The sequence below is a fragment of the Pseudophryne corroboree genome, assembly GCF_028390025.1.
Source record: "Pseudophryne corroboree isolate aPseCor3 chromosome 3 unlocalized genomic scaffold, aPseCor3.hap2 SUPER_3_unloc_21, whole genome shotgun sequence".
Lineage (NCBI taxonomy): Eukaryota > Metazoa > Chordata > Amphibia > Anura > Myobatrachidae > Pseudophryne > Pseudophryne corroboree.
Genome location: NW_026967510.1, coordinates 1,289,917 through 1,313,590, shown reverse-complemented (window position 1 = coordinate 1,313,590; position 23,674 = coordinate 1,289,917). Strand labels below are relative to the sequence as shown.

The window sequence follows — 23,674 nt, the reverse complement described above, 5'->3', positions numbered from 1 at the left end:
ACCTGCATTCATCTACAGGCTTCACACCCATCATCATCTTGTGTGCTTCAGCCTAGCAGTAGAGACTGACTCCAGGTGTGTTCCATCTCTCCACCTGTGATACAGCTTGCTTGCTGTCAGTGCTTCACCACCTGCACTGTGGACATTGTCAGACTCCTGCTTCTGCTACCAGGTTTGCCATAACAACATCATCTCTGCAAAGTTCCATGTTTTAACCTGCACTGGTTCCCATACCAGAATAATCTCTACAAGTTATCATTCATCTGTTATCATCATTCCTGGTTATCATTTCTTCAGTCATTACTGTCAAAGTCAGAAAAATATCTCTATGCACACTGCCATATTTGCACCTCATTCATGTCCGCGCTGCGCAGGCGTACGCTCTCCCATACGTACACATACTCACAGCCGCGGGCACTCGCAGGCGCACGGTATGCGTATTTACGGTAGAGTTTATGTAGTCATAGCGTGCGATTCATACGTTACATATTTTCAGTATTAATGTAGTTTATAGATTATGGTCCCTTTGATAGATTCTGAAAGTTTGGTTAATATAGAATGTCCCTGAACGGAGGAATCCCTCTTTGTATTGTGCGAAGGGTCTAACAGGAGTCAGACAGTGGTGTTTGGTACCTATCGGAAGAGTATTTAAATAGCAATATTCCGGTGTTGGTTTGGAGCGGATTAATCGCTCGTGCGAATAGTTATGGACATAAGAAGTTATGTCCATTTTATTTGTTCTTACTTAGTCATGCATCTGAACAGTTGGAGACAGGCATCAGTGGGTCTCAAATGGCTCTTTGACCTCAGAGATCCCCCAAACAATAGTTTGCATGTTAAGAGGGCCTCATATCTACACATGCATAAGGTAAACACAGGAATAGTAATTGAAGATCAATTGTACTCCAAATCAGTATCTTTCCCGCAGACGGAGTGCAATAGCCTTTAATTACACTGAGCTTTGAGACTCAATGAAGAAGGCCAACACCTGTGTTTACAAATGGGGCTGGATTTGTATACAGGAAAATAAGGGCTGAGACGTCATTGTCTCAACTGAAAGTGGACATCATGAATATAGAAAAGAACCCAGACAGGATTCTGTTTTGTATTCGCCAAACAATAGCTCTCCAGAAGACAGGAATGTGTTAGTTATCACCCATTGTTTTGCATAACCAAGACCACTGATACAGTTTACCTGTATGAATCAACCTATGACCTTTGTTATAATGCGAAGCCGAGTTCCTGCGTCCAATGGACAGTGAGACTGTAGGGACCATTAGATTGCATTGTGTGAGTAGCATAAAAGACGGGTCTGTGACATCCAGCTTGCACTTCTCTTCAAATGGTTCTCATTGCTGATAATCAGGAAGCTGGATGTCCAGAGGCGCTTGCGATCGTTTCCCCTTGTGCGTAAGTGTTTCTCCGCAATTATATTTGTCTTCTTGTGATATTGTCTTACTGTGAGCCAATCTCTCTCTCTCTCTCTCTCTCTCTCCCTTCTCTGTTCTCCCATATCTTCCCTTGACTACTATTGTATTGTATTGTATTGTATTAGATTGGTATTGTATTGTATTTCTGGTGTAGCTATTTTGGTTAGGAAGTCTCTGTTATATTGTAGTGTATCATTTGTACTGTGATTCCTTTTTGCAAGTATATTAGTTATAATACATATAGTAGGCTTTGGACCCTAAACAAGTATCTGTGTATTTCTTATAGTATTAAGTGTTCACTTGAGCGTCGGTGACTCTCAAGCAGCTTTTGTATTTAATCAGGTTACACCAGGTTGCACTTACACCCTGTCTCAACTCTAAGGTATACTGTGTATTTCATTGTTAAAGGTATAGATATCAAGGTATAGTGTTGTGAGCGTCTGCGCTGCTGGTGACCTCCTCGTGGTCTCGAGCGTCTGCTACGCCATAGCGAATCATTATGTTTGTCTGTAGCCAATAGTGTGCCTGCCTGTGATTACTTACTCGTGAGTGAACGTGACGCCTGTGCGTCTCGATCACGACTAAGCGATCGATACGCAACTAGCGTACCCTTACGGGACTTCTTAAGTAAACAGCGTACAGTGTTCTTAGACCTCATAAAGGGTTGTTAAATACATAAAGGAATTCTGCTTTGTTAATTGGGGGCCGTCCAGTCCTTCACATATCTGCACTAGGTTGATCAGCAGACATTATCCCCCAGCAAAAGGGCGGGAGGTTGTCTCGCAGTGCTGATGGGATAAGGGTCTGCTTCGCTTAGATAAAGAGTGCTGAAGGAATCCGGAGACCAGGAGGTAAGAACAAAACGCTAGTGTCTTTTAAAACTGTTTATTTTTCTTCTGTCTTGCATATATACGCACGCATACATATATATATCTGCATTTCTTTTCCATCTGTGTATTTCATTTTTTCGTATATCACTATCCTGTTTGCCAGTTTTATAGTTGATAGAAAAGTGCTAAAAGAGATTTGCTGTTATTTCATAGTTTAAGCATAGAGGTAATAGTTAAAAGTGTAGACAAACACACAGGTTTGCCTGGGAGATAAGGCAAAGCCAGTGGGGTACGCGGTGGATGATCAGGGATCATCTACATTGATAAAAGTATAAATTATGTTACGGTGGATCTTTGCTTTGCGTACACGTGTCCCTAACAAAAGACTTGCGTACGCAATCCAAAGGCAGACGCACGCAGCGTAGCATACGGTTACGCCCACGTAGCTCAAATTGCGATAAGTTGAAGTAACGCAAAGGCGGTAAATAGCGCAAGGCGATAAATAGCACAAATTGATTTCAGCTTTCAAAAAAACTTAGTTTAAATACCTTACTTTACTGTAATACCTCTGGGGAGAGCTATCAGACTACGGGAAATGATTTTTCTGATCAGAAAACTATAAGAATGATATTGGGTTGAAAACGGTATGAGTGTATTGAATCCCGCTTTGTGGACTTTGTGATCTATGTGATAATCCCGCTTTGTGAACTTTGTGATCTATGTGGAACGTGATGAGCACGATCTGAGTGAAAACGTGCAACAGAGTGTGATAAAGTTTTCGTTGTATTTACGCTCTGGCTGTTTTGGAGCACAGTAGGGAGACTCCAATGATCCTACCATTTATGGGCAACAAGTGTCTATAAGTGGTACGATTGGACCGCACGGTTGTATGTGTGACCAATAACGCAACGTGATATGAGGTCGTATATCCATGCGTAAATCTTGCCCTCATACGTGTTGTAGGGAGCACATGCAAGCGTGATTTGTGTAAAGAAAAAGGAAGGGAATTTTCTCAGGAAAATCTCTAAAAATAGGGCCTGCAACGGCTACACGTGTCTGCTAGAAGGCGGAACGGAGATACCCGGAGCAGAAGAAGTTCAGTGGAAGAGCTTTAAGGATTTCCAACGAAGTTCTGTGTTTGGTGCATTTTAGGAAGTTTTTTCTGTGTTAAAAAGGTCCACAATGGCAGCCAAGTGCACAATACAGAGACGGTCGGAGGTCAGGATTCAGACTCCAGAGGCTTGCAGACCCCGAGGGTCTGCTCGGTTAGTAATGTGGGGGAAATATGGTCCCCACTCTGAGACCTTTTGTGATGAATGGACACGAATGACTGCGGGGGATAAGGTACCATTTCCCGGGATAGGTAGTTTTGACTTAGAGGTGTTGCATAATTTAAGGCGGAGGATCTGTCTCATAAAATACTTGAAACTACGGGTTAAACATGATGATTGTTTGCAGTTATGGCTACAGGAAAGTGAAATACAGAGAAATGTAACTTACATACCTAACTTTCATCTTGAGAGGAGAAACGTGGCAGCAGGGAGGATTATGATTGCGGAGAAAAGCACAAGGGTGAACAATATAAACGCTCTTAGCAACTGTAGTATAGATGATAAGAATAAGTGTAATAAATGTAACAAAGATAATTGTAATACTGTTGAATGTACAACTATTAACCCATGCAAGTCGCACCCCATGTTAAACTTTCCTCAGGAACACCAACCAGAAAGTGAACCCAGAACGATGTCGGCACCTCTTCCAGAAGCCATCACACAAGACGTCCAGGTGGACGCGACCCAGTCAGTAAAAACTGTAATCAAACCCCCTAATGGAGGGTCAGGTGAGGTCGTGTCCACAGGTATGTATGGTATTATACATCACGCACAAACAAATGTACCTTATATCCTAGAATCAATTCAGAATGACATTACTGGACTTAATCCTGTTAGGATAATTGCAGTACCAAATGGGGAAACTGACTCTTCAGGAATCACTCCTGTCAGGAACATCGCCATGTACTGCCCTTTTTCCCGAACAGAATTGAGAGCAATTCTGTCTGAATTTCCTGATCCCAGGAAAGACTTAGTTGCTTGTCAAAGATACATTAGAGTGCTAGGACATACTGCAGAGCCAAGTAACAAAGATTGGAGGACAGTTTTGAGGGCATGTTTACCCCCCGATGTTGATTCATTGAAATTTATCACTGATTGTAAGCTAGATGAGGAAGTGCCACTAACAAACAAGTATAACCAAGATAATGTAAAAAGAATCAATCTACAGTTGAAAGAATATTTTCCTACAGTAGCAAAGTGGAATAAAATCTATACAATAAGACAAAAAGAAGGTGAATCCGCAGAAGAGTATTTTCACCGGGCTCTGCAGGATATGGCTAGGTACACAGGTATAGATGACATTGAAACTAATGTACACCACAGAGAGGTAGCTGTGTCCGTATTAGCGAACAACTTAAAAGACACACTAAAAATTAGGGTACAAACTTCAATACCTCATTGGAGAGGTATCTCGGTGGCGGCATTAAGAGAGTCCGCTATCGAGCATGACCGAAATATCCAAAGAACCAGGGAAGCGCAGGGTGAGCGGTTGATGACACTGAACATCCAAGCACTAGAGGATGCATCAAGTCGACCGGAACCCCAGGCCCCTAGCACATGGAGAAAGCCAAGGATTTGTTACCATTGTAGAAGAGAAGGGCATTATGCCAACAACTGTAATAACCCACATAAAGTTAGACCCCCTAGACCAAGAAATGAGCAAAATTACAACACACACCATTATAATCAGAGATCAGATAGGAGGAATTTTGAGCCACACCCATGATAGGTAGTCAAGAAAGGTGATCATACGACGGATGGTAAGCCTGAGGTAATGGTTAGTAAATTGGGAGGTCATTCACTGAAGACACAGGAATGACCAGGTTAAACGTTGTAAATGTATTTGTGAAAAATGTTTTTTCTCTCTCTCTCTATCCCCATCTCTGACGATTATTGGTAAGAATTCGAACATTGCATATTCGCTTGGTCCTTGCAGAAGTCTACCAAACCCCAGCATGACCTATCCACCACAATGTATTCTGGCCAGATACAGACAGTGGAATAATGCAAGTGCTGGTGGGGAGGGACTGCTCAAGGAAACCATTAGACACGTAGATACGACAGCCTAATAGTCTGACAATGTTTTCTTAATGTTGACAATGTTTAAAAATGCTTTGTTTCTCTTCTCTTATTGATGGTTATTGTCGAGTTATGTAATGTATATATGCACATGAATTCAGTGATTGCGCTGAGCGGAAAAAAATGTGGGTCCTAGGGACCCCTCACTATAAAAAATTGGGGTCCTACTCTACCGTTTCTGGGTCCCATCACACTTTATGAGGGGTGAGGGAAGGCTGCAGTTGGGACTGTACGGGGGCCAGGTGGCATTTAGGATAGAGGGGTAAAAAGCAAGTTGCAGTTGGGGCAGAAGCAGGGAGAAGTTGGGGTAGAGCTGGGAGTAGAGGGGGGCTGTAAAGGCAGGCAATGCTGGGGGTAGGGAAAGGGTAAGTTCAGACAGCAGTTGAAACAGTGTTGGGGTGGCTAGTGGCAGGCAGTGCTGGAAGTAGTTAGGGGTTAATTGTAGATAGCAGCTGTGGCAGTACTGGGGGGCAAGGAGGGAGTTAGGGGCAGGAAGTACTGGGGGTAGGAAAGAGGCATGGTTAGATAGCAGCTGGGGCAGTAGTGGGGGCATGGAGGGGGTTAGGGACAGGCAAAATTGGGGGTAGGGATGTGGCTTGGGAAGATAGCAGCTGAGGCAGTACTGGAGAGCAAGGGTGGGTTAGGGGTAGAAGTACTGGTAGGGAGGGGGCATGGATAGATACTGGGGGTAGGAAGGGGGCATGGGTAGATACAGCGGGTAGGGGGTAGCTCGGGCAGTACTGGGGGCAAGGAGGGGGTTAGGGACAGGAAGATCTGGGGGTAGGGAGACAGCATGGGTAGATATTGGGGACAGTGGATAGGTGGGACAGTGCAGGGGGCAAGGAGGGGGTTAGAGGCAGGAAGTACTGGGGGTAGGGTAAGGGTAGATGGCTGCTGGGGCACCGGAGACGCAACATCTACACATTTGTGGCTGGCAGCGGGGACCGTGGGCATATATGACAGCACCCCTATAGTACTATACACATCTTACCAGGTGTCGAGTGCGGGAAGTAATGCTGAGGAAGTAGCCGTGGCTGTGTGTGGGCACTCTCCAATGATGGCATCCTGGTCAGCATAGCTGCAGCCAAGGAGAGGATGCTGAAGCGCTGGGTTTGTAGGAGGGGTGACGGCCGGTATCTAGGAGGCGATGTCTGGTGCTCGGAAGATGCTTCTTTCGGGATTCGTGAGACGGCTCCGTGCGTGACAGCTCGGCCGGTCTCTGTCACAGGGAGAGGGTGAAGGCTGAAGACAGACATTCTGCTGCCCAGGAGGTAAACTAGCTGCTGCTGCTGTGTGGTTCAGTGAATTCTTATTGCAGGAACCGCTCATTTTTAAAACTGGGTCAATTCGCTATAACGCGTATTTTGTGATCACTGGAGGGTGTTACAGAGAGAGAGGGGAGGAGCAAGAGGGAGGGGAGGGAGTGAGTGTGTCAGAGAGGGAGTAAGAAAGAGTGTCAGGGAGAGAGAGGGGTATTTAAAAGGGTGTCAGGGAGAGAGGGAGAGGTGCATGAAAGAGTATGTCGGGGAGAGAGATGGAGAGGAGCATGAGAGTGTCAGGGAGGGAGATGGAGAGGAGCATGAGAGAGAGTGTCGGGGAGGGAGAGGCACATGAGAGTGTCAGGGAGAGAGAGGAGCAAGACAGAGTGTCAGGGAGAGGCGCATGAGAGAGAGAGTGTCAGGGAGAGAGAGGAGCAAGACAGAGTGTCAGGGAGAAGCGCATGAGAGTGTGTGTCAGGGAGAGAGAGAGAGGGAGAGGCACATGAGAGAGCATCAGGGACAGAGAGGAGCAAGACAGAGTGCACATGAGAGTGTGTCAGGAAGAGAGAGGGGGAGAGGCACATGAGAGTGTGTGTCAGGTAGAGAGGGAGAGGCAGATGAGAGAGAGAGGCACATGAGAGAGACAGAGAGGCACATGAGTGTCAGGGAGAGAGAGGATAGGCACATGAGCGAAAGAAAGAGAGAGTCAGGGAGTGAGAGGGAGAGGCACATGAGAGTGTGCCAGGGAGAGACAGAGAGGCAAATGGGAGAGAGAGAGGAAGAGGCACATGAGAGTGTGTCAGGTAAAGAGGGAGAGAGAGGAACAAGACAGTGTCAGGGTGAGAGGGAGAGGCACATGAGAGAGAGAGTGAGTCAGGGAGAGAGAGGGAGAGGCACATGAGAGAGAGAGAGAGAGAGAGAGTCAGAGGGAGAGGCACATGAGAGTGTGCCAGGGAGAGACAGAGAGGCACATGAGAGAGAGTGTCAGGAAGAGACAGAGGGAGAAGCACATGAGAGTGTGTGCCAGGGAGAGAGAGAGAGGCACATGAGAGTGTGTGTCAGGTAGAGAGGGAGACGCAGATGAGTGTCAGGGAGAGAGAGGAGCAAGACAGAGTGTCAGGGAGAGAGGGAGAGGCACATGAGAGAGAGAGGGAGAGGCACATGAGTGTGCCAGGGAGAGACAGAAAGGCACATGAGAGAGTGTCAGGGAGAGAGAGAGAGGAAGAGGCACATGAGAGTGTGTCAGATAGAGAGGAGGAGGCAGATGAGCGTCAGGGAGAGAGAGGAGCAAGACAGTGTCAGGGAGAGAGGGAGAGGCACATGAGAGAGAGAGAGTCAGGGAGAGAGAGGGAGAGGCACATGAGAGTGTGCCAGGGAGAGACAGAGAGGCACATGAGAGAGTGTGTCAGGAAGAGACAGAGAGGGAGAAGCACATGAGAGAGTGTCAGGGAGAGATGAAGAGGCACATGAGAGTGTGTGTCAGGTAGAGAGGGAGGAGCAAGACAGTGTCAGGGAGAGAGAGGGAGAGGCACATGAGAGAGTGTGCCAGGGAGAGAGATGGAGAGGCACATGAGAGAGAGATGGAGAGGCACATGAGAGAGAGATGGAGAGGCACATGAGAGTGTGCCAGGGAGAGATAGAGAGGCACATGAGAGAGAGTGTCAGGGAGAGAGAGAGGAAAGGGCACGAGAAAGTGTGTCAGGTAGAGAGGGAGACGCAGATGAGTGTAAGGGAGAGAGGGAGAGGCACATGAGAGGGAGAGGCACATGAGAGAGAGAGGGAGAGGCACATGAGAGAGGGAGAGGCACATGAGAGTGTGCCAGGGAGAGACAGAAAGGCACATGAGAGAGTGTGTCAGGGAGAGAGAGAGGAAGAGGCACATGAGAGAGTGTCAGATAGAGAGGAGGAGGCAGATGAGTGTCAGGGAGAGAGGGAGAGGCACATGAGAGAGAGTCAGGGAGAGAGAGGGAGAGGCACATGAGAGTGTGCCAGGGAGAAACAGAGAGGCACATGAGAGAGAGTGTCAGGGACAGACAGAGGGAGAAGCACATGAGAGAGTGTGTCAGGGAGAGAGGAAGAGGCACATGAGAGTGTGTCAGGTAGAGAGGGAGAGGCAGATGAGTGTCATGGAGAGAGAAGAGCAAGACAGAGTGTCGGGGAGAGAGAGGGAGAGGCACATGAGAAAGAGAGAGGCACATGACCGTGTGCCAGGGAGAGACAGAGAGGCACATGAGAGAGAGTGTCGGAGAGAGAGAGAGGAAAAGGCATATGAGAGAGTGTCAGGTAGAGAGGGAGACGCAGATGAGTGTCAGGCAGAGAGAGGAGCAAGACAGAGTGTCAGGGAGAGAGAGAGGCACATGAGAGAGTCAGGGAGAGAGAGGGAGAGGTACATGAGAGAGTGTGTCAGGGAGAGACAGAGAGGGGTACATGGGAGAGTGTGTCAGGGAGAGACAGAGAGGGAGAAGCACATGAGAGTGTGTGTCGGGGAAAGAGAGGGAGAGGCACATGAGTGTGCCAGGGAGAGAGAGAGAGGTACATGAGAGAGAGTGTCAGGGAGAGGCACATGAGAGTGTCAGGTAGAGAGAGGTGCATGAGAGAGAGGGGAGCAAGACAGGAGTGTCAGAGGGAGAAAGTTAGATATAGAGGAACAAGACAGTGAGTGTCTGGGAGGGGGGAGGGGGGCAGCATGAAATACACTACCAACTCCAGCAGCTCAGGCACAGGTCTCTGATGGGGGCGGACAGTTAATTGCACTAAGCTCCGCCCCCTAATTACCCGCGAATCGCGGCATGCACTGCATGTATTAGGGCAGGCAGAGCAGACTGACTGGGCCAGGCTTAGTGCTCCCCCCAGCCCCCTCCCTGCTACAGAGGCTCCGTGCCGCGATGCACATTGCACAGGCTGCAGAGTGCAGCCACCGCGGTGGTTTCCATCCAGTCAGCATAGTACCCAGATCCTCCTCCTCTCTCTCCCTTCCTCCTCAGGCAGAAGTGAATAGCGCTGTATAGTCGATAGGGTGGCTGGTCCCAGGGGTGGATCCAGCCATCCAGGAGGCACAAAGCGTCCAATCATGCTGGGGGATGGAGAAGGGGAAAGGTACATTCCTCCGGCCGGACAGCCTCACCTCCTCCCTCAGCGATGCGGACACCTGCCAGTGCACTATACTGAGTCAGGCTGACTCACTGTCTTGCATAATGGCTCCGGCCGCCGCGGGCACTTCATTGAGCCTAGATCTGCCCCTGCCCCCTCTGTCTCTGCTGCGAGATCGGAGCTGAGACTTCCGATCGCAGCAAGCACCACAAAATCCTGCTGTCACTGACTGCTGTGACGGCAGGAGGATTCCTGTCATGTGCGCGCGGAGCAGACGGTGAGGGGAGGCGGGGCGGGAGAACACTGTGCATGATCTCCTCCCCTTCCAAGTTCCTCCCTCTGCTGCCGTGGAGACGGAAACTGACTGACAGCGCTGCTGGTCACAGCGCGTCCTGAAGGACCCTGCGTTTTTTTGTTTTTGAGTCCCCACCGTCAATTTTCGGGTAAAATACGCGCCATAGCGCGTTTTTGCGATCACTGTGAATTGTTCTCTATCTCTTTTGTTTTTTATTTTCTCTCTCTTCTCACTCATGTTTCCATGATTTAAAGATGGTATGTCACCCCTCAGTTGGACCAATGGTAATGCCAGATTTTTTTCTCCACACAGAAAGATCGCTAGTTAGGAAGAAAGATTACATCACCAGAAGGTTCATTCGGAAGACTGAAGAGACAGCACCTTTTGAGAGGACAGCAGAACAAGAAGAACGACAAGACGAGAGAACTTATTATCGTAACAAGTTCTCTCCCCCTCAAACTGTTTTCTTATACCCCCTTTACAAATTTCTTCTTTTCTCCTCCTGTAAGATGGACTTGCCCCAAGAGACTGTGATATGGATTTTCCCGTTAACCATGATGTTGACCAGAGCAGTCTGTTTCGGTGAGAGTACCAGTGAGGTCGAGAAAGGATCCAGAAAGGTCCTGATGACTGAGACAGAGGTGTAAATTTCCAATAGCAACCCAATCACCAAGCAAAGGCGAGTACCGGGCACGATCTAACAACCATGTTATCTGTAAACATTTTCTTTGAAGGATTGTTAGTTAAAAAAAAAAAAGAAAAACTGTATCTGTAGGCTCTGTGACAATGGTTGAAGATGGATGCATAAAGAAATGCCAATCCAGTCTTAATATCCATATGGACCAGCATCCATTGAGTGACCATCACTCCTTAGTGGGTAACGTGTTAAATAAAACAGATTGTTGGGTATGCTCTCAAGTACCTCAGGGTCATAGCAAATCAGGGCTAGTACCATTTCCTTTAACGTTAGGGGAGGTACTTGAGCTAAGGGGTGGGAGACCGGTGGACCGGAGGTTTAACATCTCCAGCCCTCCTAGTTTGAAGCTCCACCAATACCATGTGGATAGGTCCCTCTTATGTTTTAATATCTCCAATCCCCGTAAGCCGGGAAATTGGGAAGTGTCATGGAGCAACCTTACCATGACCTTTTCACACAGAGCAGATAGAATGCCTACAGATACAGAGCTTGTACGCCACATAGCCAGTAGAGGAAAATCTTTCCGGTATCGATATACCTTAGGAAATAGGATTACTAGAGTTGGAGAAGTATCACCAGGATACTGTGCACATATCGTACAAACTGATACGTGCCTTAAGCAGATGGAAGAATTAGGGTCAGGAGATTTCACCTGGAAGGTTTGTAACATGGTCATGTCCTTCTCCGTCCCATATGTTCTCCCCGATGACGCGTATTTCATATGCGGGAGAAAGGCGTACAAGTGGCTTGCCCCAAACTGTGAAGGATTGTGTTATATTGGAAAAGTATTGCCTGAAGTGATGACTGTTACACATGACAAAATGAAGGACATACACCGTGGTGCCCAAGCTCCTTATACTCACACTCATTACGAGCACCGAGTTAAAAGACAACTGTCAGAAAGGTTAGAGCATCCGGCCTCTGATCTTATCCATGAATCCACCGGGATTCAGGTTCTGGTAGCGTTAGATTTCACTCGCACCGCTCGAGGAGTGATGAATTATAGATACATTTCCGCACTCGCCAATTTGTTAGATAATATCACTGAAATGTATGATGACACGTTTAGATACACTGGAAGAGAACTTCAAGCTTACAAAACAGAACTGGTACAGCATAGAATGGTTCTTAATTATCTCACAGCAGTGACAGGCGGATATTGTGTTACATTGGCAACACAGTACGGTATAAAGTGTTGCACGTATATCACGAATAGCACCGAGGATCCGGTCGAGGTCATAGATCAAAAGATGGACGATATTCTCCAATTGAAGTGGGAATTTCGCCGAAAACACAATCTCACCCTCGCTGCTGTGGGTAATGAGCTGACTGGTTGGGTGTCATGGTTGAACCCGCGAAATTGGTTCTCCGGTTTAGGAGACTGGGCTCAAGGAGTCATAATGGATGTTGGAAAGTTTCTACTTTGTATCTTGGGTGTCGTTATATCGTTTGGATTGATATTTAGATGCGGGCAGGCTTTAATGAGGTGCAAACAAAGTACGAAAGTGATGAGCTTAAGGAGTGAGGAAACTGTAATTAACCTGGATTTGATTTATGACCCAATGATAGAAACCAGGATGTGATGAAAATGCGATTATACGGTCCGTTTCTTTCACCTGTTTTTCTGCTTTTCTCCAAGATACAAAGACCCCCCCCTTGGACGAGGAAGTTGACGAGACGCTATACAGACAACAGACAAGCACCAAAGAAGAAGATTTGACAACTTTAAATATGGACACTTGATGAACTTTGCCATGGATCCCCAGTTTCCCTAGTATTTTTAAACTCACGCTAGCCCAACATTATTTGTAAATCTGATGGCACTGACAAAGCTATTTGCTCATGCCCAAGGAGCAATACAGCGCAAAGAAGACGACTCTCAACAGATACCGAACACAACTTCAACCACAGATGTACATTTCCCTGACATAGAATATCATTGCATTTTTCGTAAGTGTTCTTTATCCTCATCTCTACAACCCTCAGGTAATGACACACATAGACAATAGGGAATACAGGCACAGATATCAGCAACCACATACCTCCCCCATTCATGTATCATCAACTAAAATGTGCTTCCCCATTTTGTTACAACCACAGCCGAAATGAGCTCGGTAGAGTTTGACAGCCCATCCACAGACCCTTAATACGGGATAAGAAGGAATTCAAATGTATACTTCGCAATACCTCGAAGCTTGATTTACAACACGTACGGCACGATGATACATGACCCCCCAAACATGGACTCATACACACACGCTTCTGCTATCTCACTAGGTCATACCCCCTTCACACCTACTCCTCTCTCCTTCCCTACCCAACCATGGAAATGAATTAACCCCTGACATATATTTTTCTCCTTTTGAAATGTTTTAGAAGGTGGCAGTTATTTATTGACTGCCAAAGGTTGGACTGTCAAAGTCAGAAAAATATCTCTATGCACACTGCCATATTTGCACCTCATTCATGTCCGCGCTGCGCAGGCGTACGCTCTCCCGTACGTACACATACTCACAGCCGCGGGCACCCGCAGGCGCACGGTATGCGTATTTACGGTAGAGTTTATGTAGTCATAGCGTGCGATTCATACGTTACATATTTTCAGTATTAATGTAGTTTATAGATTATGGTCCCTTTGATAGATTCTGAAAGTTTGGTTAATATAGAATGTCCCTGAACGGAGGAATCCCTCTTTGTATTGTGCGAAGGGTCTAACAGGAGTCAGACAGTGGTGTTTGGTACCTATCGGAAGAGTATTTAAATAGCAATATTCCGGTGTTGGTTTGGAGCGGATTAATCGCTCGTGCGAATAGTTATGGACATAAGAAGTTATGTCCATTTTATTTGTTCTTACTTAGTCATGCATCTGAACAGTTGGAGACAGGCATCAGTGGGTCTCAAATGGCTCTTTGACCTCAGAGATCCCCCAAACAATAGTTTGCATGTTAAGAGGGCCTCATATCTACACATGCATAAGGTAAACACAGGAATAGTAATTGAAGATCAATTGTACTCCAAATCAGTATCTTTCCCGCAGACGGAGTGCAATAGCCTTTAATTACACTGAGCTTTGAGACTCAATGAAGAAGGCCAACACCTGTGTTTACAAATGGGGCTGGATTTGTATACAGGAAAATAAGGGCTGAGACGTCATTGTCTCAACTGAAAGTGGACATCATGAATATAGAAAAGAACCCAGACAGGATTCTGTTTTGTATTCGCCAAACAATAGCTCTCCAGAAGACAGGAATGTGTTAGTTATCACCCATTGTTTTGCATAACCAAGACCACTGATACAGTTTACCTGTATGAATCAACCTATGACCTTTGTTATAATGCGAAGCCGAGTTCCTGCGTCCAATGGACAGTGAGACTGTAGGGACCATTAGATTGCATTGTGTGAGTAGCATAAAAGACGGGTCTGTGACATCCAGCTTGCACTTCTCTTCAAATGGTTCTCATTGCTGATAATCAGGAAGCTGGATGTCCAGAGGCGCTTGCGATCGTTTCCCCTTGTGCGTAAGTGTTTCTCCGCAATTATATTTGTCTTCTTGTGATATTGTCTTACTGTGAGCCAATCTCTCTCTCTCTCTCTCTCTCCCTTCTCTGTTCTCCCATATCTCCCCTTGACTAGTATTGTATTGTATTGTATTGTATTAGATTGGTATTGTATTGTATTTCTGGTGTAGCTATTTTGGTTAGGAAGTCTCTGTTATATTGTAGTGTATCATTTGTACTGTGATTCCTTTTTGCAAGTATATTAGTTATAATACATATAGTAGGCTTTGGACCCTAAACAAGTATCTGTGTATTTCTTATAGTATTAAGTGTTCACTTGAGCGTCGGTGACTCTCAAGCAGCTTTTGTATTTAATCAGGTTACACCAGGTTGCACTTACACCCTGTCTCAACTCTAAGGTATACTGTGTATTTCATTGTTAAAGGTATAGATATCAAGGTATAGTGTTGTGAGCGTCTGCGCTGCTGGTGACCTCCTCGTGGTCTCGAGCGTCTGCTACGCCATAGCGAATCATTATGTTTGTCTGTAGCCAATAGTGTGCCTGCCTGTGATTACTTACTCGTGAGTGAACGTGACGCCTGTGCGTCTCGATCACGACTAAGCGATCGATACGCAACTAGCGTACCCTTACGGGACTTCTTAAGTAAACAGCGTACAGTGTTCTTAGACCTCATAAAGGGTTGTTAAATACATAAAGGAATTCTGCTTTGTTAATACTCATTCTGTTTCCATAGACTTTCAGCTATTACGCTGTATAAATTGACATTTGCATTTATTATTATTATTTCTGCTGCCGTTCTGTGAATCATCTGTTTTAATAAATATCATTGCGCTCATGCGCAGAAACGTTATCCAGCCTCCTCGTTTTCTCCCATCCACCTCCACTGACCCACTAGCGCCCCCTCCGGGGACACAGTCAAAACCAAATCTGACAGCATTTAGTTCAGCTTCTTGCGCAGAAAAGTGTGGTTGGAGTTCTTGGACCAGGACTTCATCCATTGTTGTTACTGCATAAACTGTACATGGTGACCATTCATGATAATACCTGGATACATAAACAGGGTAAGATCTGCATTGTCCAATAGCAGTCCGATAACATTATCAAGAGGAGACATCTCTGATTTCATAAGTTCAAAACAAACATGATGAATTTTTTTTTTTTTCTTTGTGTATTTCCAGAGTTTGCTGTATCTTCTTCTGTCATCATATAGTTCATCAGATAATGTGTACTTTCTCCCCTCTTTTGAATCCTCTACTGGTAACAATGTAGCATGATTCAATACCGTACAACTTGAAATGGTGACATTTGTAGGACTCAACAGCACTACTTCGTATTTGGTCAATCTAGCTCCTGATAGATGTTTGGTTCTTGCTTGAATCAGAATTTCTATAACTGTGTGCGGTACCTGTATTGTTAGGGGTGGTTAAGCACAATGTCTGAAGTCTTCTCTCTAAGTTTCAGGTGGACAGGTTGTACTGTCAGTAATCCAACATCTGTCTTTCCTTTGGACCAGAGTTTATGGTACCTGGTCTAGCCATTCTGGAAATTGATCACCTTGTGGCTTCTGTTCTTCCATCAACATTGTAGCAGCTAGTACAGCTTGTTGAAGCTTGTCGCTTGTTCTTGTGGATAATGTTATTTCTTTACTTGTATACTGTACTGTGGCTTGAATGGCTGATAACACATTGGTTCCAAATAAATTGACTTGACAGTCTTCAGAGATGAGGAACTGCACAGGTACTAAAATGACTTCTTGTCCCACAGTGATTTTTCAGGATTGCTTTTCTTTAGAGGGACTGTTGTACTTGCCATTCCTGTTCCCAATATAGTTTCTTGTGCTTGCAGTTTTGTTGGTACCTCCTGTTATCTTAATATAGTTCATCTTGTTCTGGTATCTATAATACAGTCCAATTGTTCCCCTCCCGGTGGGGTAAGTGTGGTTGTTACTTTGGATCCAGGAGAGTCAATTACTTGGACCAAAAGGTACAGTTCTGGAGCGCCTGTTTCCTATGGGCTGGCTTCAGAGGCCGCCCTGTTCTGAGCCCATGTCTTGTATTTGGAACATTCCTTCCTCATATGTCCTTGTTCATTGCTGAAGAAACACAAACCCTTTGTCTTCGCTTCTTCTGAAGAGACTTTTCTTTGGGGCTTCTTTCCTGTGTTTCTGGACATCTGTTACTTGGATCTTGTTCCTGTTTCTTGCATACATGGACAGTTATTCTGGGTACAGAGCTCTTTTCTTTCTGTTTTCTTTTCTTCTCTTCTTGTATTTCTTCTATGGCCTCTAAGACTTGTAGGAGTGATTCCATGGTTAAGGTACAGGCTTCTGGTCTAACCTGGAACAATTCTCCTCTCAGGGCTTCTGTGAGATCATTTAAAAAATGTGTTTTCAAAAGCCTTTCATGTTGGGTATTGGTCACATCAAATCCTCCATCTATATGTCCTTGATGCACCATATCATGGTACTGTCTGACAGTCTGACCACTCTTCTGTTTAACATCTGGAAATGCAGGTACTCTGTCTCTTTGCTGGTTACACCAGTGTTCTAATCTGTGCATGTAGTGTTCCCCGCTTATCTTTGTCCTTTGTGCATCTTCTGCTAGTGGGGCTACTATGTTCGCAGCTGCTCCTGCTGGATATCCTCTTACTTCAGCTTCAGCTGATGAACACAATAACACTGAGTTTAGTTCTCAAATATCTATCCAAGATCCTGTCCAAACAAGATTTATTCTCTTCATATAATTCAAATATGCATTTGGACATTTGCGTGGGTCTGGAGCTCTAGAAATTATGTCATTCATGTCTGATGCAGCCCATAGTCTGTGGTGTTCCTGTCTGCTAGTCCCGCGGCATTAAGGTCTCTAGTGATTTGTACAGATACTGGGTATGCCGTGATAGTCTCTTCAGGATATGGTGGTGGCTGCATCTGATAAAACATCTGGACATGTGGTGCACAGGTATTACATGGACATGGTGTACTAAAGTCCCCTGATTGCATTTTCTTACACTGTTCTTTTCTATGTATTATCCTTGTCCCAATAGTCTGGGGACTATTTGCCAGAAACAGGTTGTTATTAGAGATTATGGGTGTGTTCTGGCTATTGTCACAGTGTGGTTCATTGGGGAATACCCAATTGTCACAAAAGGGGCAATGTTCATATCCTTCAGGTATACATTGGTGACATTGTGGACACTTTCTCTGTCTCAATTCCTTTTGCAGATCTGGATATATTGGATTGTATGGTTCTGAAGAAATCTTATACCACTTGCCATCTCTTTTCTTTAGTACCACATTAGGTTCTGGTGAGTGTAAGGGTGCTGCAGTTGTAGTCAGGGTTGGTGCTGTGTTAGGTACAAATTATGGTGGTACCTGAATCAATGGTGTCACTTGTGGTGGTGGTGGGTTTACTACTGGTGTTGGTACTGGTATCTGTATGTCCCATGCTATGTCTTCTAAAAATGTTTGTTCTTTTTTTTTTTTTTTGTGTGTGAATAGATTTATTTTTAAGAGACTCTTGTACAAAATTGCAAGAAACCCAGTTTAGCTGTCTGCATTCTTTTCCTGAGCTCGGAGAAAGCTTGCTTTTTTCTGAGCAATGCGGTCTTTTTTCTGCGCCAGCGACATTTTGGCACGATTCCACCTCTTCTTTTTTACTTCTCTCTTGGGTTTCTTTTCGTGAACTGGGTTCTCCCTTATACCGGCATGAGCCTTTTTGTACAAATCTTCCATTTGGTCTGCTGTGACGCCATTCTTTATGTATTGTGAGAACTGCTTCTTGTATGCCTCCTCATCGTCCTCGATCAGCAGACGCATGTAGTCCGCTACATTCTGGCCCAGGATGTGTTTGCGGTGGACTTCAGCGTTGAACTCCTTGCTCTCAGAGTCGTAGCCAGGAAAACGTTTTGTGCTGTGAGGAATGGACAGGCCACCATCTACAGCTCCCTTAAGAGCACCGAAGACTTTGTTTCCAGTGGTGGTTCTGGTGAGACCTGCATCCAGGTAACAGGTGAAGGCTCCAGGTTGCCCATCAATGCTTTCAACATTGTACTCATCTCCTGTAACGTCCACTTGGCCTTCATAGACTTTATCAAGGCCAAACTTGTTGAGCAGCCTGCGAGCCAGCAGCAGACCGGTGCAATAAGCTGCAGCGTAGTTTGTAAGCCCAACCTTGATGCCGTACTTTGGAAGCTCATGTGAATAAGCAGCACAGACGATCATGTCTCCTTCAATCCTGGCATAGGCAATCTGGCAGATGATGTCTCTGTTGGTGATGCGCACGATCATCCTGTATTTAGGGGTGTTGTACTTATTTTTGTCCTGGACAACCAGTCTCTTACGGGCGAAGTAGTCAGTCTTGCCCTCTCTCCTTCTGCGGAACTTGACTTGGTACCGCTTGAAAGGAGCAAATGACAATCAACAATTTGCTCCCAAAATCAAGAAAATGGACAAAAACAGTTCAGATAAATTGGTTTAATGAAACAAACTTAACAAATTTGTCTTAAAGTCCATTTTTGTCTGTTTTCCAATGTTTGAGAGCAAATAGTCAATTGCCATTTGCTCCCAGACATTGCCAGATTTTCTTTCCAATCAGACAGATTGGACAGATAATCTTTTAGTGTGTAGGGCCCTTGAGTCTTTGATATGGTCAATTGTTAGCAGAATCGTGTCTCTGTCTAATGTGTCAATATTTTCTGACAGTTTATCTGACCATGCAGCGGCAGCACTGCACATCCATGCTGACGCAATAGCTGGTCTAAGTATAATGCCTGAGTGTGTATATACAGACTTCAGGATCGCCTCCTGCTTTCTATCAGCAGGCTCCTTAAGGGCGGCCGTATCCTGGGACGGTAGTGCCACCTTTTTAGACAAACGTGTGAGCGCTTTATCCACCCTAGGGGGTGTTTCCCAATGTAACCTATCCTCTGGCGGGAAAGGGAATGCCATTAGTATCTTCTTAGGAATTACCAATTTCTTATCAGGGGACGCCGACGCTTCTTCACACACTTCATTTAATTCATCTGACGGGGGAAAAACTACAGGTAGTTTTTTCTCCCCAAACATAATACCCTTTTTTGTGGTACCTGGATGTAAATCAGAAATATTTAACACCTCTTTCATTGCCTCAATCATGTAGTGAATGGCCTTAACGGGCATTAAATTTGACTCATCGTCGTCGACACTGGTGTCAGTATCCGTGTCGACATCTACTTGTGCCATCTGAGATAGCGGGCGTTTCAGAGCCCCTGATGACTTTTGAGACACCTGGACAGGCACGAGCTGAAGACTCGGCTGTCCCACAGTCGGCATGTCGTCAAATTTTTTATGTAAGGAGTCTATACGTGCACTCATTTCCTGCCATAAACTCATCCACTCAGGTGTCTGCCCCCCAGGGGGTGACATCCCTGCTAAAGGCATCTGCTCCCCCTCCACATCATTATCCTCCTCAAACATGTCAACACAGCCGTACTGACACACTCCACACACACAGGGAATGCTCAAACAGAGGACAGGACCCACAAAAAGCCCTTTGGGGGGACAGAGTAAGAGTATGCCAGCACACACCAGAGCGCTATATATATACAGGGACTAACTAAGTTATGTCCCTAATAGCTGCTTTTCAATAAAATATAATGTATATACTGCCAAATTTAATGCCCCCCCTCTCTTTTCCCTATTACTGTTACTGTAGATTGCAGGGAAGAGCCAGGGAGCTTCCTTCCAGCGGAGCTGTGAGGGAAAAATGGCGCCAGTGTGCTGAGGAGATAGGCTCCGCCCCTTTTTCGCGGCCTATTATCCCGCTTTTTATGGAATTCTGGCAGGGGTATTTACCTCATATATAGCCCCTGAGGTATTTTAGCCAGCCAAGGTGTTTTTATTGCTGCCTCAGGGCGCCCCCCCCCCCCCAGCGACAGTCAGTGACCGGAGTGTGAAGTGTGTGAGAGGAGCAATGGCGCACAGCTGTAGTGCTGTGCGCTACCTTGGTGAAGACAGAGTCTTCATGCCGCCGATTTTCCGGACCATCTTCTTGCTTCTGGCTCTGTAAGGGGGACGGCGGCGCGGCTACGGGACCGAACATCAAGGCTGGGCCTGCGGTCGATCCCTCTGGAGCTAATGGTGTCCAGTAGCCTAAGAAGCCCAATCCGGCTGCAAGCAGGTAGGTTCGCTTCTTCTCCCCTTAGTCCCTCGCTGCAGTGAGCCTGTTGCCAGCAGGTCTCACTGAAAATAAAAAAATCTAAGACTATTACTTTCTAAGAGCACAGGAGAGCCCCTAGTGTGCATCAAACCTCGGCCGGGCACGAAATCTAACTGAGGCTTGGAGCCCGCTATTCCCTACGGAGTTCCCAGCATCCACTAGGACGTCAGAGAAATAAATAAAACCTCATTCACAAAGATAAATCATACAGATCCTCTATGATCGGATTTTTATATGAGTGAGGTCACTACCTCGAGTCCGATATACAGGTACACCACCGATTTTCCGGCAACCGATGATCCGGAACCTCTTTTAATCCGGACAATTTTGATTTTTCCGGATTAAAGGGGGTTAGGGACATCCTTTAATCTGGAACATTTTCTGTGCATGGGCGTAACACGCAATGTGGGTACAGCTTCCACGGACACTGCAGGTGACACAGCAAGCATCAGTGGGGCTGTTATGGCGTCCACATGGGCGGAACACACAGCCTGAGCCTGATACCTGTTTTGCCTATAAACAGTTTGGATACACTATTGTGTTTATTCATTAATTAATATACTGTAGCATATATTTTACTATTTATTGCTTTAGAAATGTTCTGAAGGTGCAAAATTAGTTTCCACCGTTAATCCGGCAAAATCGATAATCCGGCACGGCACTGGAACCGAGGATGCCGGAAAATCGGTAGTGTACCTGTAATCTGATAAATGCTGTAACCTGTGACCAGGTTAATGCACTGGGTCCCAAAGTGTTTTAACTGCTGGAGAGTAAAATACCTACGGTACCTAGTATTCCATGGTGGTTCCCCATCCAGGTACTGACCATGCCCTGCAGTGCTTGGGTTCCAAGATCAGACGTAAATACAAACTCCCTCTCCCACCAGCCCAGGAAGAGGTTGGCGTACATCGGGGCACAAGTTGCCCCCATCGCTGTTCCTCTTACCTGGGTGTAGAAGAGGTTGTTGATAGTGAAATAGTTCTTGTTTAATACACATTGAAGAAGTTGTAACAGAAATTGGTGAAAATCATCCATTCCCCACATTCTCAGAAAGTATTCTACCACTTAGATGCCAAGGTCATGTTTGATGCTTGTATATAACGCCTCAACATCAAGGCTCATGAGGAGATGTGTTTCTTCCAAATGTATATCACTGATCTTTCTGAGGACATCAGTTGTATCACTGGTATATGATGGGAGTTCCAAAACGTAGTCCCTAAGATGTGTGTCCAAAAATGTGCAGGCTCTTTCTAGTAGGTCGCCGTTTCCTGAGACTATGGGCCGACCAGGGGGGTCCCGGAGATCCTTGTGGACCTTTGGTAAAAGGTAAAATTTAGGTACTCGAGGATTATTTACCGTTAGATAGTCCTGCTCTGACTTGGTTATAGTGCCTTCGTGATATGCCCTGTTTAAGATATTCATATAGAGTTTAGTGTACCTTTCTGTAGGGTCAAAAATACTCTTCTGGTAGCATGATTGGTCGTCCAGTTGTTTCTTGGCTTGTTTGAGATATAATTCTGTTGGCCAGATCACAACATTTCTGTCACGATCCGGGTATCTGGACGCCATTACTTACCCTTCAGATGCCTCCTAAGGCTGGCTCAGCGTTCCAGGACCGGATCCCGCTGTTCCTGAGTTTCCACATGCAGAATGTCAGAGTGGTGATTTCATCAGCCGCGGCCTCCGCTGTGCCCGCGTGGTTAAATGTGCGCTTGTCAGTCTGGCGTCTCCTGTCTCATGTGGCCGGCGTCGCCATTACTGTTTCAATTCTCACATGGATTACAAACCAAACTTCCCTCCAAGTGTCTGCATGGGCGCAGCCATCTTGGATTTTGTCATCTGATCATTTCCACCAATCTGCTGTCTGTATTGTTGATTTGCATAATTGCCTAGCCAACCCCTTCCTTGCTGCAGGTATAAGTAAGCTGTGCCTGAGCAAGGAAGGCGTCAGTGCTTTGGTTGTCTAACCTAGTTCCAGTTTGTCTCTCTCCTGTGGTTGTCTTCCAGGTTCCAGCTCCTGTCTCCAGACTTCTGCTATAGAGACCCGCACCAGCATTCCATCTGCGGTGTAGCCTGACTCTCCGATCCATTCTGGACTCACCTGTTTCCAGCTTCCAGCAGTGTACAGCTTCTCTTAAAGGGCCGGTGTCCTTTCTGCAGTTTACCACTCTCCACCGGTATTATTATTTCACCGCTCTCAAACTCCAAACTTCATTATCAATCACCTGCTTCCAGCCCAGCTTCCAGCAGTGTACAGCTTCTCTTAAAGGGCCGGTGTCCTTTCTGCAGTTTACCACTCTCCACCGGTATTATTATTTCACCGCTCTCAAGTTCGTTTATTATTTAACTGCTTCCAGCCAGTATCCACTCCGTACCAACAACAGTCTGGTTCCAGCCAGTATCCACAGCAGCCGTTTTATCTTCAGCAGCCCAGCCTTTCCTGGAACACCAGCTGGTACGATCCTGGGTTCTCTCCATTGCTACAGTCAGGCCTGGTAAGGACTTTCCAACTAGAAGATTATAAGAACTGTCTCACACTACCAGTGCCTGTGGCCCTTGCCACCCTGTAGTACCCAGGAATTGTATTTATCCTCTGTTGACTTTTATGTTTCCTTTTACTGCTGCTGTGTTACGGAGTTTGTCATAATAAACATCATTGACTTTTATCCTGGTTGTCGTGGTCACGCCTTCGGGCAGTTATTCTACATGTTACTTACATGTCTAGGGGTCTGATACAACCTCCCAGGTTCCGTTACATCTCAGCCCCTACAACTGAGGCTGCCTCCCGTCAGCTCAGGCCCTCAGTTGTGACAATTTCCTCCTTTATCCGACGGTTTCAGAACTACGTCGGTCCAGGTTTTGATCTCCTGGAGAGTCCTCCGTTAATTCGGTATCAGATTATCTGCAGAGTGACGGTATTTCTTATTCAGATATAATCTGTCCAGATCCCGAGTAACCAAGTTCGGGAAAACTTTACCCTCTGGGCATAAGGAATCCTTGGGAAAAAAGATGGATTTTTTCTTCAGCAAGGGTCTCGTTTGTTGTGTAGTGGGAATTGATTCATTAGGGTCAGCAAGTTCCTCCAGTGTGGCCAGAGCTAGCCTTTCTTGTGACGATACATTTTCCAAGTCAGAGGGGGATTCAGATGTTCCTGTTCTCTCTGGAAAA

The 23,674-nt window shown here is 45.9% G+C and overlaps 2 protein-coding genes across 2 annotated transcripts in view; one reads left to right on the top strand and one right to left on the bottom strand.

Moving 5' to 3' along the window:
* Positions 1–23,674, top strand: part of LOC134983690 (zinc finger protein 585B-like) — a gene marked incomplete at its 5' end in the record, with an annotated part of 366,847 nt that overhangs the window by 293,950 nt on the left and 49,223 nt on the right. The gene's annotated exons all lie outside the window — the stretch shown is intronic.
* Positions 17,773–18,712, bottom strand: LOC134983709 (large ribosomal subunit protein uL18A-like). The gene has a single exon (XM_063949364.1). It carries the CDS (start codon positions 18,595–18,597, stop codon positions 17,854–17,856), a length of 744 nt encoding a protein of 247 aa, XP_063805434.1. The 5' UTR covers positions 18,598–18,712; the 3' UTR covers positions 17,773–17,853.

What these genes read in the sequence shown, in the direction of transcription:
- LOC134983709 (XM_063949364.1), bottom strand. Translation starts at nt 18,597, where the DNA reads ATGATCGTGCGCATCACCAACAGAGACATCATCTGCCAGATTGCCTAT.